Source organism: Hipposideros armiger, unplaced genomic scaffold (genome assembly GCF_001890085.2).
Source record: "Hipposideros armiger isolate ML-2016 unplaced genomic scaffold, ASM189008v1 scaffold_432, whole genome shotgun sequence".
In the NCBI taxonomy this organism is placed as follows: Eukaryota; Metazoa; Chordata; class Mammalia; order Chiroptera; family Hipposideridae; genus Hipposideros; species Hipposideros armiger.
In genome coordinates, this window is record NW_017731782.1 from 1,299,355 (window position 1) to 1,313,197 (window position 13,843).

Here is a 13,843-nt window from a genome sequence, read left to right on the forward strand (position 1 = left end):
TTGGTATTGTCTGCTTCTTTAGCTTTTTCTTCCATTCTTTATCTTTCCATTAATTCCCCTTTGCTTAAATTAGCTAGATAGTTTATACGGCTTACAACCAAAGTATCAACTGAGAAAACATTCATTTTCCATGAAGTGATTTAACCCAAGTCCCACACCCAGTGATCAAGTCAACTTTTAGCCCATGGCCCATGGCTCTCTTCTAGGTTTTGATGTAACGTAAGTTTATAGTGTTACTTTAATAGAGTTAAAAAGCATCTGACTTTTATTGAATAACTGACTTCTTTTTCACAGAGGACTTTTCCTACTGGAAAGCTTATTTACAAGAGAAAAATATTCTAAATACACCTCTAGAAATGACAATCAATAAATCTTTGTTGACTGATTTATATTCAATTTATTTTAATTGTTTGATCTAATGGAGTGTCTTGGCAGGACAGCAGGGTTAAACTAAAAATCCTAAAGGAATCCCTTAATAACCTTATAATAATAGTAATAATAATATAATAAAAACTAGAATGCAAACTAACAGAAAATTACTTTATTTATAACATCATTTTGTAAACAATCACACTGTGCAGTTTTTATTCAATAATAAATTTTTTTCTATGGATTTATAGCAAACCCTATATAAAGTCAATGAATTAATACAAGAGTGAAGATGAATAGAGTAGAATAATTTCTGAAAAATGTTAAATTACAGCACTTGATACAAAGACAGATAACTATCTGTTCCATAAAAATGTACATGCCACAAAACATTAATTTATAATTTTAAATATGCCATAAAACAGTTTTATAAAAAAAGCATAAACACTAATTTTATTAGAAACCAGTGAATTACTCAGAGGAATAGTTATTAAAACTTACTAAAAATCAGTAAATATTGCAACTGAGGTAAAAACTTATAAGTAAACAAAACTATCATTTATAAGGGCCAAAAAGTAAACAGAAGGACAGACAACACTTTCTGATGACTCTGTCTACTCCTTGATATTTTGAAGCAGCTTCAATAAGTGTGACTCAATAACCTGTTGAACTAGAACATATAGGCGATCAAGACCACAGCATGTTGATTAAATATTTTTTAAAAAAACTATCAAATTCAACTTAACATTCCAACTTTTTCCTAACATAAAGTTATTTCTAAGTAGGATATACTCATAGTCGTGAGTGAGAAGATTGCAACACAAAACTTAAATACACTTAAAATTTAGTCTGTCACTGACTTAGTAATTGCCCAAGTTATTGGATTTTCTGTTCATGGTTTCTATATTTTGAAACTGAAGGAAGAGTCCAGAGTATAAGGCTATTCTAAGGAACAGAGAAAGGACAACTATAAAAGCATTTTATAAATAGTTTCCTCTGAAAATGTTAAACACATCTTATAGATAGGTGTGCACTTATCTTCCAGTAACTAATTATTTGGGTTTGTGAAAAGTAATAGTAAAAAACTCATTTCCAGACATTGTAGGAATTTGTTGATATTTGTCCACAGTTAAAAGTAATGTTAGGAGTTAGGATAACATGCAATGTTCTATGATTACAGTGATGAAAATTGTTTGGATCACTAGTTTATACTATTTACAGAGCTTTACTAAAATGAAACTTGGAGTCCTAAAATACTTACCACTTCTATAGCCCAGGGCTACAGCTAAATCCATAGAATTATATCCAGAGTCGGTTTCAATTGTTGGGTCAGCTCCATTTTCTATACCAAAATACAAAAATTACATAAATAAAATGAAAATGTGGATATGTCTGTCTATTCCTGACTCGTGTAAATAGCAGGACAGATTTTTAGTGAATTTGGAGGGTGTCTTCAGGTTGATCTGACAAAGGACAGAGGACATGGAGTGCACAGAATTCACTTTGATGGGAAGGGAAGCAGGCGGGCATCTTCTGGAGCAGCTGAAACTCATAAACAACTAAACAGAATTTATGCACAAAGATACTGTGGACAGAGAAAATAACTGGATTCACACGTGATCCCCAAAAGGGAAGCAACAAGGACAAATGCTGCAGCTGCAGGAGCTGTGATGGAGCTGTTGCTCACATGGGCAGCTCTGTGGTAGCAGGTGTCCCAGGGGTGACCAGCAGAAGGATCAACATATTTATCAATAGTTAGTTATTCTTCTAATACCAGGGAGGCCATCTTGTAAAAAATAAAATAACGTCCTCAATGGCATTTCCTAAATATTTCCATTTTCCCCTGCTTACCTAAGAGCATTTGTACACATTTCACATGATTTCCATGCACAGCATACAGCAAAGGTGTGCCTCCATTCTGCAAAAGGAAGAAGTGAGTGAGTTTTTCAAGGTGAGCAAGATGTGAATAGTTTTACTAAGAACTGAGTGTGTAAAAGTAGTTTAAGGCAATTTTAACATTTTGTGAAGAACATTAAAATCAGAATCAATAACTGAGTTTATGACATTAACTTTCTTCCAGGTGTTTAACCAAATTAATTAATTATTCTTCTAAGTGCTTAATGAAATTGATTATGTCTGCCCAAACCAAAGAAATCCTAGGTTTGTAGCAGTTTTAAAAATCAGGGTCGGGCCAGCCGAGTGGCGCGATGGTTAAGAACTGGCTTGGGACGCCAGAGGGCCCCGGTTCGGATCCCACATATGAGGGCCAGTGACACTGCCCTCCACAGCTAAGATGCTGAACAACAGCTCAACCTGGAGCTGGGCTGCCATGAGTCGCCAGCGACAGCGTAGGCTGCAGCCCCTGTGACAGTGAGTTGCCATGGGCTACCCTGTGTAGCCAGCAGCCAGCGTGAGTGGCCAGCAGCCGCAGTAAGCGGCCGTCCAGAAGCCGGCTACTGATCTGCCTTGCCCAGGAGGAGTGCAATGATGGTGCCAACTTGGGCCAGTGAAGCAACGCCCTCCACAACTAGACTGAAGAACAAAACAACAGCAACTTGTCTGTTCCCCTTCCCCCAATTCCCCAGCGCTGTTCCCATCCCCCAATTCCCCAATAAAAATCTTTAAAAAAAAAAAATAAATAAATAAATAAATAAATAAAAATCAGGGTCATAGACTCACCCAATCGTATTCATTCACATCAACCCCACAGTCAAGCAGCATTTTGACAATATCTGTGTAGCCTTTACTACAGGCCAATGACAGTGCACTTTCTCGACCTTTTCCTAAAAGCTGGGGATCAGCACCCTGGAGTGGGGAGTAAAGATAAAAGACTTTTCAATTCATATAAACAAGAATATTGTTATCTCTGTCAATAATAATTATAGTTCAACACTTAGGTCACGTAATGTTCTGGAGTTAATAAAGAAATAATGCCAATTTCTATTCATGGATGCTCTTGTTATCCAGGTTGTCTGGATGCTTCCTTCCTCCCTCTATTACAAGCCTAACTATCCTTTCAGTCGTGAGTCAAATTACATCTCCTCCTCGATGAAGCTTCTCCTACAAAGCTGACAGTCCTTTAGCTCCCATTGCACTTAGAGGGGGCTGGGCATTCCACTATCTCTCACTGTTTCATGTATGGTTAGTCTTGCCTGACCATGTAGATCCAAGTTCCACAAGAAAATGAAAAGCACTGAAAATATTTTTGGATCTTTTACCATTACATCTAGTTGGGTGGAGATACAAAAACTTTACTAAAGATTTAACTGAACTTAAGTAACTGCACATAACATTTTCTGAGGCATTTTCCTTACATTCTGAAGTAGAAACTCTACCACAGCTATTTGCCCGTGTGCTGCAGCCCACATCAGAGGAGTAAATCCTTCTTCATCCGTGTGATTGATAACATTTTCTATTTAAAAGAAAAGCAATTTTTGTGATCTAATTTAATAACCACATATTAATATTATTATGAAAATACTGGCATTCTAATAAGTTGATTATATTATTGAATGGGTTCACTTTGTGCTGACTTTTGTTCACTGATGTCCTGTTAAATGTTGTTGCAATTTGTAGTGTGACTGTATTAAAGTGTGCCTCAACGTACACAACTGAGTTCAAACAGCATATTTAAAGTATAAACCACTAGATAACAACATAATGTTAGGTAAAAGGCAGTCCCCAGAACACTGGACTGAGAATCAGGAGACCAGAGTTTGAATGGTCGCTAGAAGTGTGATTCTGAGCATGTCACTTAATTTCTCCAATACATAAAATAATATCTTGCTTATCTCGATGTGTAGTTGGGAGGATCACAATAAAAATGAGCTTATGTGATAGCCCTTAGCATTATTTAAATATATATTATTATAAAAACTCCAAAATCTTATTAATTCTGTGTTCTACTCTATAGCTAACATTGCTGCGGTTGAATGTCTTTCATTCTTGGTGGTTTCTAACATAATATAATGTGAATGAAGACTGAATAATTTGAAAGATGGTACCATGCAATTCTACCTTGAACCCCATTTGGTCCCCTAGATTCAGTTTACTAGTTATAAAGTCCACAGTTTTTCCCCTGAATTTATTTAGTTTGAAAATGAAACCTTCAAATATTTACAAACAAACAGAATTATAGTGATGAAGTAAGTCTTTCTTATAAAAGAATGACATGATTAAAAATATAAAACTCCTTTATCATGTACTCTGTATTCAATCAATAAAGCTGGATCAACTAGCTAAGTTTTTGAAAAATGAAAATAAAAGTAAAGCTTGATCTTTATCTCATTACACCAAAACATATGTCTCAAAGATTGAATTCTAAAAAGGAAACCACAGAAGTTCTGGAATAAGGCATGAGTGAATTTATTTATAATCTTAAGAGTAGAAAATCCTTTCTGAGCAGGACATAAAACTCAGAAGTCAAAAGGAAAAAAGTAAATTTATTGCTTAAAAATATTAAGCCTTTGTTTGAAAACATCATAAAGTCAAAGGAAAAATGACAAACTGGGAAAAAATATATGCAACATAAACAACAAAAAGCAAATTTCTTTAATTTTGATAAAGGTCCTAGAAATCAACACATAACAGGTAGTTCACACAAAAAGAAATTCAAATAGTCCATAATTTAAAACATGTAAACAAAACCAGTAAGAGATACTATTTTTCATCCATGAGATTAGCAAAGATTAAAGTCTGATAAAATCCTGTGTCAGTGAGGGTATGGGGAAATAGAAACTCTGATGTGAGGGCAGGACAAACATCTGGAGATATATATTGGGTTGTCGGAAAAGTCATGATGCATTTTTGCAATGAAACACATCATGATTTTCCCGACAACCCTGTGTGTGTGTGTGTGTGTACATATATACATATAAAATTTGTATACCTTTTGACCCAGCAAATATTCTTGAAGGAATTTACCCTATGGATATACTCAAAAAGAATGGCAACAATATTGTTATTTAATAGCAACAAAACTGGAATGAACCACCACCAGGGGTACTAGTTAAAAATAAAAAACAAAGTATATGTATATGCAATACAATGCAAAATCATGGACCTATTAAAAAGAATGAAATAGATCCTTATGTGCTTATGCAAAGATCTCCAAAATATTAAGTTTTTTCACTTAATAAAATGCAATATTTTCTATCTTGTGTAAACAACAAAAAACATATATAGTCTCATATACAATTCTAAATATAAACAGAAATGTTTTCTAGAAAATTTTTCTGAAAATAGAAGAAACTTATAATGTTTGCTTTTGGGGAAAAGGCTAGGGTGCTAAGGGAAGCTATAACTTTTATACCACCTTTTAGAGTACTTTTATTTTTTAACTATCTATCCTATCTGCCTGATGAGATGATACAACTCTTTTTTTTTTTGTCTTAAACATTCCTGAATTCAAACAATAACAAATCTAAGTTCAGAAGGGCCCTGAGCTTGATTTAATGCTCTGCTATAGCCATTCTGAAATTCTCAACAATTTTATCTTTGAATTTTAAATTTGTTTTAAATACATTTTTCAAAATAGGTTATTTATTACCTTGTTCAATACGAGTAGCCAGGTAGAGCATCTCCCCCTGAGCAGCCAACTGGTGAACAGATAAAGCTGAAATAACACCATAAAAAGCTTCATGTATATCTGTAGGGTACACCTTCATCATCTCATTGTTCATGTTTGTACAGCAATTTTCTTTTCCAAAACAAAAACTATCACGGTATTGTTTAAAAAATCTAACTTAAAATATATCCTAACATTAAGAGTAGCCATTTTGTATCTGAGAATTGAGTCTTATATGTTTAAGGTAATTCTGACACCTGCAAAGTGTTATTATCAATGAATATGCAAATTGTTATGTCAATTACTAACAATGCAAATTGTTACTGATCTTATCAATCAAAAAATGGCTTAAGTACTTAAGTTTTAAAATGCTATCTCTGTATCCAAACTTATAAGGAAGCTGAGTCTAAAAAGACACAAAGACATACCTTTTGTCTTTTTATTGATTGAATCCACTGAAGTCCTGAATATCATTATTGCAAGACTCCCTAGGTTTTTCTTAACTTTAGGAGGAATGAGATAGTAAATGGAAAAGTGGCTTTGAAAGTAAATTCTTGAGTGTAGACTTAGTTGTGGCTAATTAGGTATGTGTCCTTAGCTAACTAATTAAACATTTTTGTCTGTAACATGAGGGATGTGAACAGCCTGCTCTCTAGGTGTTTTGAGCTACAAAATCCTATGATTGGAATATTTTAAGACAATCTCTTTAATTTAAACAAAGTCAAACAGGCACTGTTCTATGAGCGTCCATCTTAAAAATTAGTATCATTTGATCCTTTACTACAGTGATATGACTGTGTAGTCTTAATATGGAAAGGAAAGCAGTTGGGAGGCACATGCAAATTTATGTAAGTAAAAGAGAATGACCAATAGGTGGAGTAAGAATCATAGACTCTTAACTGCTACAGCATGCGATTCAAAATCAGGAAGGATACAGTATTTCCAAAGTAAAGATACATATTTCACCATGCACTAGAATACAGATGCATTTACATTATATTCTCAAATATAGTTCCTAATATCAAATTGCTAACTGGTTTTCTCTCATTAACATAACCAGCCCATATAGAAAATATAGAATATTTTCTAGTTTATACAGAAAAACTTCATTTTATTTATTCTAGAATCATTACACATTAAAAAAAATTGTGGAGTCAAAGTTTTTTAAAAGGTGGCTTCATATTCATATATTATATTCCAATTCAAAATTACAGTAGAAATCACTCAGCTTTTACTATGACTCACTTGTGGATCACTGACCTAGTTTATAAGTAAAATGTGAAGCCTTGCACTACACGAGCACAAAAACACAATGTCTTCCTTTGCACAAAGTTCAGAATAACTCATTGTTTTTATGGTAAAACTACAATGGTTTTAAGAATTAACATTTCAATTTGTATTTGTTCTCAACAGAGAAATATAAAACATGAAATATTTTAATATTTGCAGCAATATGTGAAAAAGTTTTCAATTACTGAAACTATTATGACATCATTTCAGCTTTGCAAAATGGAATAGAATACTGTTTCACAGTCAAACTCTTGGAACCATTATATTAGTAATAAGAATATTTTAATACATCAGTGAGAAATACTTACAATTTGCTAACAGCGGTGTGGTTGAGACCTCATTTCCTCTGTGTTTGTTGGTTAAAGTGGTTGACTGTTTTATGGGTGAGAAGTGCTTTGTTGTAGAGGGAGTGTAGACATGCCTTACTTGAATTCCCGGAGAAGGAGATGTGTGGATATTGCATTCAGCTAAGTGAAATAAATTTAAACATGTTAAAACAATATTTTGGTGACAAACATATTAGGTGTTACATCTTCAACTGTTTCTCAAGTAACATTAAATTATTTTTGCCATAAAAAGTCTGTACTACCATAGTGAGAGTTACAGAAAAAAAATTTGTATTAATGTTGAACAATTTTGCTCTGGGATTCGTTTTTTTTATTATTCAATAAATTGTTATAAAAGTAAATCTACAATATGATGACAGACTTCATTGCATTAAAGCTTTGGAAACTAATGCCAATCAAATATTCATAGAATAGGGAATATTAAGCTAATTCAGTTCTATAAGGCACAAGAATTTCTCTATGATTTTAAAAGGTACACTATGGAACTTTACAGAGAATTTGTAAATAAACAACGATTAGGCAGGAAATTAAAAAAAAATCAACATGTACTTAATGCACATTATATAATATGAAATTATTTAATCTTGGTTTCTGTGAGCTTCTAGAAAAGCATATTAAAAGAAGACTTCCTAACTCTCTTCCTCAAAATCTCATGATCAGAAAGGAAAAAAAACACCAAATAAAAACAAAACAAATGCAGATATTTATACCATAACTTTCAACCTTTAAATAGGACAGATGCCACCTCCAGGTCAGAGTTAACCTGATCTTGAATATTTTTGCTATCCTCTTCATTTAAGGACTTCACAAATCGAGAACACACATTCATATCAAATCGGTTAGGCAATATGAATTTCATTCCCATGGCAACACCCTGAGCTGATCCTTCTTCTGTATTTGAGTCCAGCTGATGTTCTATTTTAATGTCAGGCATGCCAGTTAGACTATAACTGCTGGAACACTCTTCCACTATCAGCTGGGCTCCAATATCCAGATTTGCTGATGTAGCCATGATTTCAACTATAGTTTCAATAATTAAAACATTTCTTCATAATTTCCTCTGGGTTTTATAAAAGTGGTATCCAGTATATTCTTGGAATTTAGATATTAAAAAAATCTGAAAGAAAAAAATTAAAAATATTATATCATCTTAGGTAAAAGTATACAAAATAATCATTTTCAATCAAGTACGCAAACAGTGTTCTTACAAGCACCTTTTAATAATAAAAAGCCTAAAATGTCCAGAGGTGGAGAACTCAGGATATGAACTCAGGTTTCACCATTTATTAGCTGTCTCAGCCTCAGCCACACTTGTAAAATGGGGATATCACCATTAATACCACAGGGTCCTGGTAAGGACCAAATGAAAACAGTAACATTTTTACTTCCATCACTGGGTTCCAACAAATTTGTTACCTTTTTCTCACCTTTCCTATTCCTGAATGTTGCTAAATGGATAAAAGATCAGGCTAATAATAAACTTTACCTCTCACCTGAGGTTCATTTTTTAACATGCTGTGTGTATACGTGGCACTCAGTTTGAATTTAATGAGAGAATTCAAGTTGTACCTAAGTCTATTGGCATCTACAACACTCGTGATAACTAGATAGTGAAAGGCTTTACAAAGTTTGGTTACGATGAACTGAAGACATATTTATCAGTTTTTGTTCAGATCAAGTGTTACCACCTTAAAATAGGTTTTCATGAAAAACAAAATGTGTCAATTATAGGCTGGCTTACTTTGCTTTAGCATCTCTAGGTCATCAGGATCAAAGTAGAATTTTTGAACCTCAATCTTTGTAATAAGTATTAAGAATTGTTGATTTTTTTTCAAATATAGATTGTCAAAACATGAACTCAATGAATGCTAACTCTCAAAGCATAGATTGTAAGCATACCTCTTATTGAATCATTTACTGTTTCAAAATGAGTTTTCAGTAATCACTGGCGCTTCTACAGACCTTCATATAATTTCAAGAAAAATTTCACTATTGTACCTAAAATTGGTTCTAAAAAAACAAAGAACTCCAAAATACATAATTGTCCTAGATAATCACAGAGACAGGAAGACGATAACAGCCAGTTAATTTTTTCATGTCAGGGTTTACTGCCTCTTAGAAATTTTGAGGGTGCAGGATGTTTAAAATTGGAATTAAATGGAATCAAAAGAAAATAATGCATTAGGGTCACAGTGCAGCAGAGGTTGACAAACCATACATTTACAGATAACCACTGTTTACAGTTTTAAAACATTTTCTAATATTGATCATTACAGCAATCCTTTGTCAGGGCAGGTAATCATTATGTCCACCATACATGGCAGTTCATGAGTTATGAAGAACCTACCCAGTTCTTCTGACTCCATCACCTTGTCCATTAAAATAAGAAGCAGTACTAAACTAACCCAAAACTTCCAAAGGAGAAAGAGTTGAAGAAATAACTAACCGTAATAATAATTAAAAGAAAACACCAGGTATCAAAGTCAATACACTTTAGCAGAAGAAAAGGGAACCAGAGAAGAAAATGTGTTGCGATTCAAATGGAGATGGAGGTACAATGCAGAGGTCTTTACAAAGGTATGGCAAGATATGAGATGTGTTTCCTCAGGTAAAAGCGAACCCCCAGACTCCTACCCTGAGGTGGCCTAAGTACAACTCCCCTGAGCTCTCTCAGCACACTGCATATATCTCTATTTCAGTATTTATCATTCTCTTGAAAATTTCTACTTCAACTCCCAATAAATTGAAAACTCCTCTAGGATGGGGACCACTCTTACTAATCTTTGCACACAAAACAGTGCTTTGTCCTATCAGGTCCCCCATAAATGTTTTCTGATCTAACATTGTTTCATATTCTTTTCTATCATGAAATCACCCTGCACGATGCTCAGCAAAAATTTGCTGATTAGATCTAGCTTTCCATTCCCAACATCACTAACTCGCTGTGCAACCCTGGACAGACAAATCATGTAAGTATCCTGAGACTCATTTTATTCATCTATGAAATAAATGAGATGGTTGAAATAGGCACCTTTAATATTCTTTCCAGCTCCAAACATCTTCCATGTTATAAATCAGGGTTTATAGATGGAACTATGGGTCTTCGAAGGGAGAAGAGCAAATAGAGAAGGAGCGGAAATGGGACGCTTATCTGGGCACTGCTCTGGAGAGGAGAAACAAAGTTGACTGGTGAAGACAAAATTTTGAAGAAGAGGAGGAGGGAAGAAAAGATGACCGGGGAATAGGAGGCGGTGAGATAAACAAGTAAGGCCAAGGATAGCTAGGATCACCTCCATCTATCAGAGCACAGGGCTGAAGGAAGACAGCCTAACGAGATAAAGTGGGCAACTGTGCAAGTCCCCAGTGGATGCTAACAACAGGTGTACCCCGGTTCTCCCTAATGCTGGAATTGTCCTACAAGGAAAGGAAGGTGCTATGAAAATGAATGATGCCTCACAGGCGACAGGTGTCCCGGCGTCCCAGGACAGGAACTAGAGGGAAGACTCGGGTAGGGAGGGAAGTCCGCTCTGTCGCCACCCGCCAGCTCTGCCCGAAAAGTCCCAGCGCGGCTCAGGTACGGCAGGCGGAAACTCTGGCTCACCCGCGACAGGCGGGTCCCGGGGACAGGGGCCGGATGCCGACCGGGTGGGAGCGCAGGGCTTCGCGACCACCTTAGACAGCAAACAGCGAGTCGGGCCTTTCCATCTGCGGCCACAGATTCACTACAGGCCCTCAAGCCACGGCTTGTTTTGACCGCGACGTCACTTCCGATTTCTTCTTTCGCTTTACGGACAAAAAACGTTCCGCATCACTGCAGCCAAGAAGACTTCCAGGTCCTTTCCCACCGCTGCCCGGTCCTAACTACCCGAGCACTACGGAGACAGGGTCATTTCAGGGACCCGCTCTGAATCGCTAGCGCAAGGCCCAGGTCTCATCCTCGGGTCACGCCTCCTCTTCCCCATCGCCCCGCCCACCTGACCCGCCCCTGCGACACCCGGGCTGCGTGTGTCTCGGGAGCCTGCGCCGTTACGTTATCTCTGTGCGACGGGCGTGGCCCTTCTATTCGCGGTGTGTCTCTGCGGCTCCCGGGAGGTTCCACGTGATCTTCCTCAAGTGATCCTGGACTGTCCAGGGCGGAGGCTGACGGAGTCCAAGAGATTCTCCTTGGAGCTGGGGTGTCTCGGCGGACCCTTGGGGCCCATCGGAGGTAGGTGAAGGCGACTCCCAATGGGGGTAGCCCACACTCACGTCGGGCCTTCCTTGGTATCTCGTGTGCTTCTCTGGGGCTTCCCAGTCTCCGCAGAAGGGCTACACTCCTTGACCAGTCCCACAGGATCCCCGCAATTTCGCTTCTGCCTAAGGTTTTCTTGCTTTAAGATCACATTCTCTCCGGCAGTCCACTGTTACTAGTCACCGGAGTAATCCGCACCTCCTGTAAGGCAATGGGCAAATTTGCATCTCTGTCTTCGCTTATGAGGTCCCCTAAGTTTCGAAAACTCCCTCCCCCGCCCCCTCCTCCCCCTTTGCGCCCATCTTAAGTGGTCGTCTGTGTTAATAATATACTTGAAGGCCCAGCTGAAATGCACACTGAGTCTTTCTGGGAGCTGCCCAGTTAGAATTAAAATTCTCTTCTGAGCTCTCAGCACTCTGTAAGTTACTTATAGAATATATTTGATATTCTGCATTGTATTGTGGCACCTATTATTCTTTTAGTCCCAGTTTCTCAGGCTCTGACCTATTTCCCATCATTTTTTCCTTTTCATTTTCACATCACTTCTTGCCTCCATGCCTTTCTTTGCACTGTGTCGTGCTTCCGGAACTCCTCTCCCTCCAATGCTGTTTCTCACTTTAATCTGGCAAACCGGTACTACTGCTCCTCACTTTCTATCAAAACTTTAAACTCTTTCTTTCAAGGCAGAGTTATGTGCTCGTTTGCATAACTAAGGGGCAAAGTCCTACAGGCAAAGTCCTACTGGTCTGGTGCCTGTTTTTGGGTAGCCATTGAGCCAAGAATGATTTTTACAGATGAACATTTGCAGTCTATTTGATGATAGTAAACACTAACTTTAAACGTGAAGGAAGTGAAATGTTATCCTCCTAAGAATCCTATTATTTTATTCATAAATAAAATTGTACTCATAACTATTTTGAGGGTTTCATTAGTAAAAAATTGGAAATTTTCTTTCTTGCTGTGTAACTACTTAATATCCTTTATGTTGCCTGTTGGGCTGCAAAGCCTAAAATATTTATCATCTGGCCCTTTACAAAGTTTGTCAACTCCTGTTCCTTAGCAATGTTCATATTATAGATGCTTGTGATTTTAGTTTTGTGTTCTCCCATAGACCCAGCACAGTGCTTCCTTTTTTTCCTTCCACAAACATTCTTTGAGCACTTTAAAAAAAAGTTTTTCCAGACACGAAATGTTCAGTTTAAGGGGAAAAAAGAGAACATTACAATGCCATGTGGTTATGTGCATTGGCAGAAATATGCAGCCAAGTAGGATTATAGAAGACAGGCCCCTGACCCCGTGTAGGAGGTCAGAAAACCTCCTGGGAGATGTGATCTTTGGGTTGAGCTTTAAATGATAAATAGAAAGTAGGTAGAAAGAGGTGATTTATGGCAGAGCACAAATGAGCAAAGACATTGAGACAAAGAGCATGTGTGTTAAGGGAATACAAGAGGTGAAGCTGGAAAGGAAAGCAAGGGCTAGATCACAGAGAGCCTTACATGCCATGTGAAGGAGCTTGGACCTTTTTTTCTGGCCATTGTTGGGCTTTGTAGCAAGTTTGCATTGTAGTTCCATAATTCTGATGGGTATTTGGAAGATGGATGAGGGAGTCAGGGAGACCTTACATTGTATTATTTTAGTAGATGAGATTTGAATTATGGCAGTGGAACTGGGTGGATTGGACATGATGAAGTTTAGAAAGATTTGGGAGGTAAAAGCAGCAGGTCTTTTAAAACTGGATATTAGAAGTGAGGAGAAAGGGGCTGGCCGAGTGGCGCGTTGGTTAAGAACTGGCTTGGGACGCCAGAGGGTCCCGGTTCGGATCCCACATATGAGGGCCAGTGACACTGCCCTCTACAGCTAAGATGCTGAGCAACAGCTTGATCTGGAGCTGGGCTGCCATGGGTCACCGGTGATGGCTTGGGCTGCAGTCCCCTGCTGCAGTGGGTTGCCATGGGCTACCGTGTGTAGCCAGCAGCCACAGTGAGCAGCCGTCCAGAAGCCGGCGACTGATCTGCCTCGCCTGGGAAGAGCGCAATGATG

The 13,843-nt window shown here is 37.3% G+C and overlaps 2 protein-coding genes across 5 annotated transcripts in view; one reads left to right on the forward strand and one right to left on the reverse strand.

The window, feature by feature from the left end:
- Positions 1 to 526: 526 nt before the first annotated feature.
- Positions 527 to 11,524, reverse strand: ANKRA2 (ankyrin repeat family A member 2). 4 transcript variants are annotated; one of them, XM_019665089.1, is made up of 10 exons: positions 11,174 to 11,524; positions 10,604 to 10,735; positions 8,296 to 8,689; positions 7,534 to 7,692; positions 5,918 to 5,983; positions 3,684 to 3,781; positions 3,049 to 3,174; positions 2,221 to 2,287; positions 1,631 to 1,711; positions 527 to 1,039 (listed from the first exon to the last, which is right to left on the reverse strand). In XM_019665089.1, exons 3-10 carry the CDS (start codon positions 8,582 to 8,584, stop codon positions 984 to 986), a joined length of 942 nt encoding a protein of 313 aa, XP_019520634.1. In that variant the 5' UTR covers positions 8,585 to 8,689; positions 10,604 to 10,735; positions 11,174 to 11,524; the 3' UTR covers positions 527 to 983. The 4 variants fall into 4 exon arrangements, with proteins under 4 accessions (XP_019520634.1, XP_019520635.1, XP_019520631.1 ...); XM_019665090.1 differs by lacking the exon at positions 11,174 to 11,524 and adding an exon at positions 11,030 to 11,163; XM_019665086.1 differs by lacking the exon at positions 10,604 to 10,735.
- A 112-nt stretch (positions 11,525 to 11,636) lies between these two features.
- The window catches only part of UTP15 (UTP15 small subunit processome component), a 22,501-nt gene continuing 20,294 nt past the window's right edge, over positions 11,637 to 13,843 (forward strand). Inside the window, exon 1 of the mRNA XM_019665085.1 lies at positions 11,637 to 11,779. The gene's annotated coding sequence lies outside the window, so the exon portion shown is untranslated. The remainder of the gene's footprint in view (positions 11,780 to 13,843) is intronic.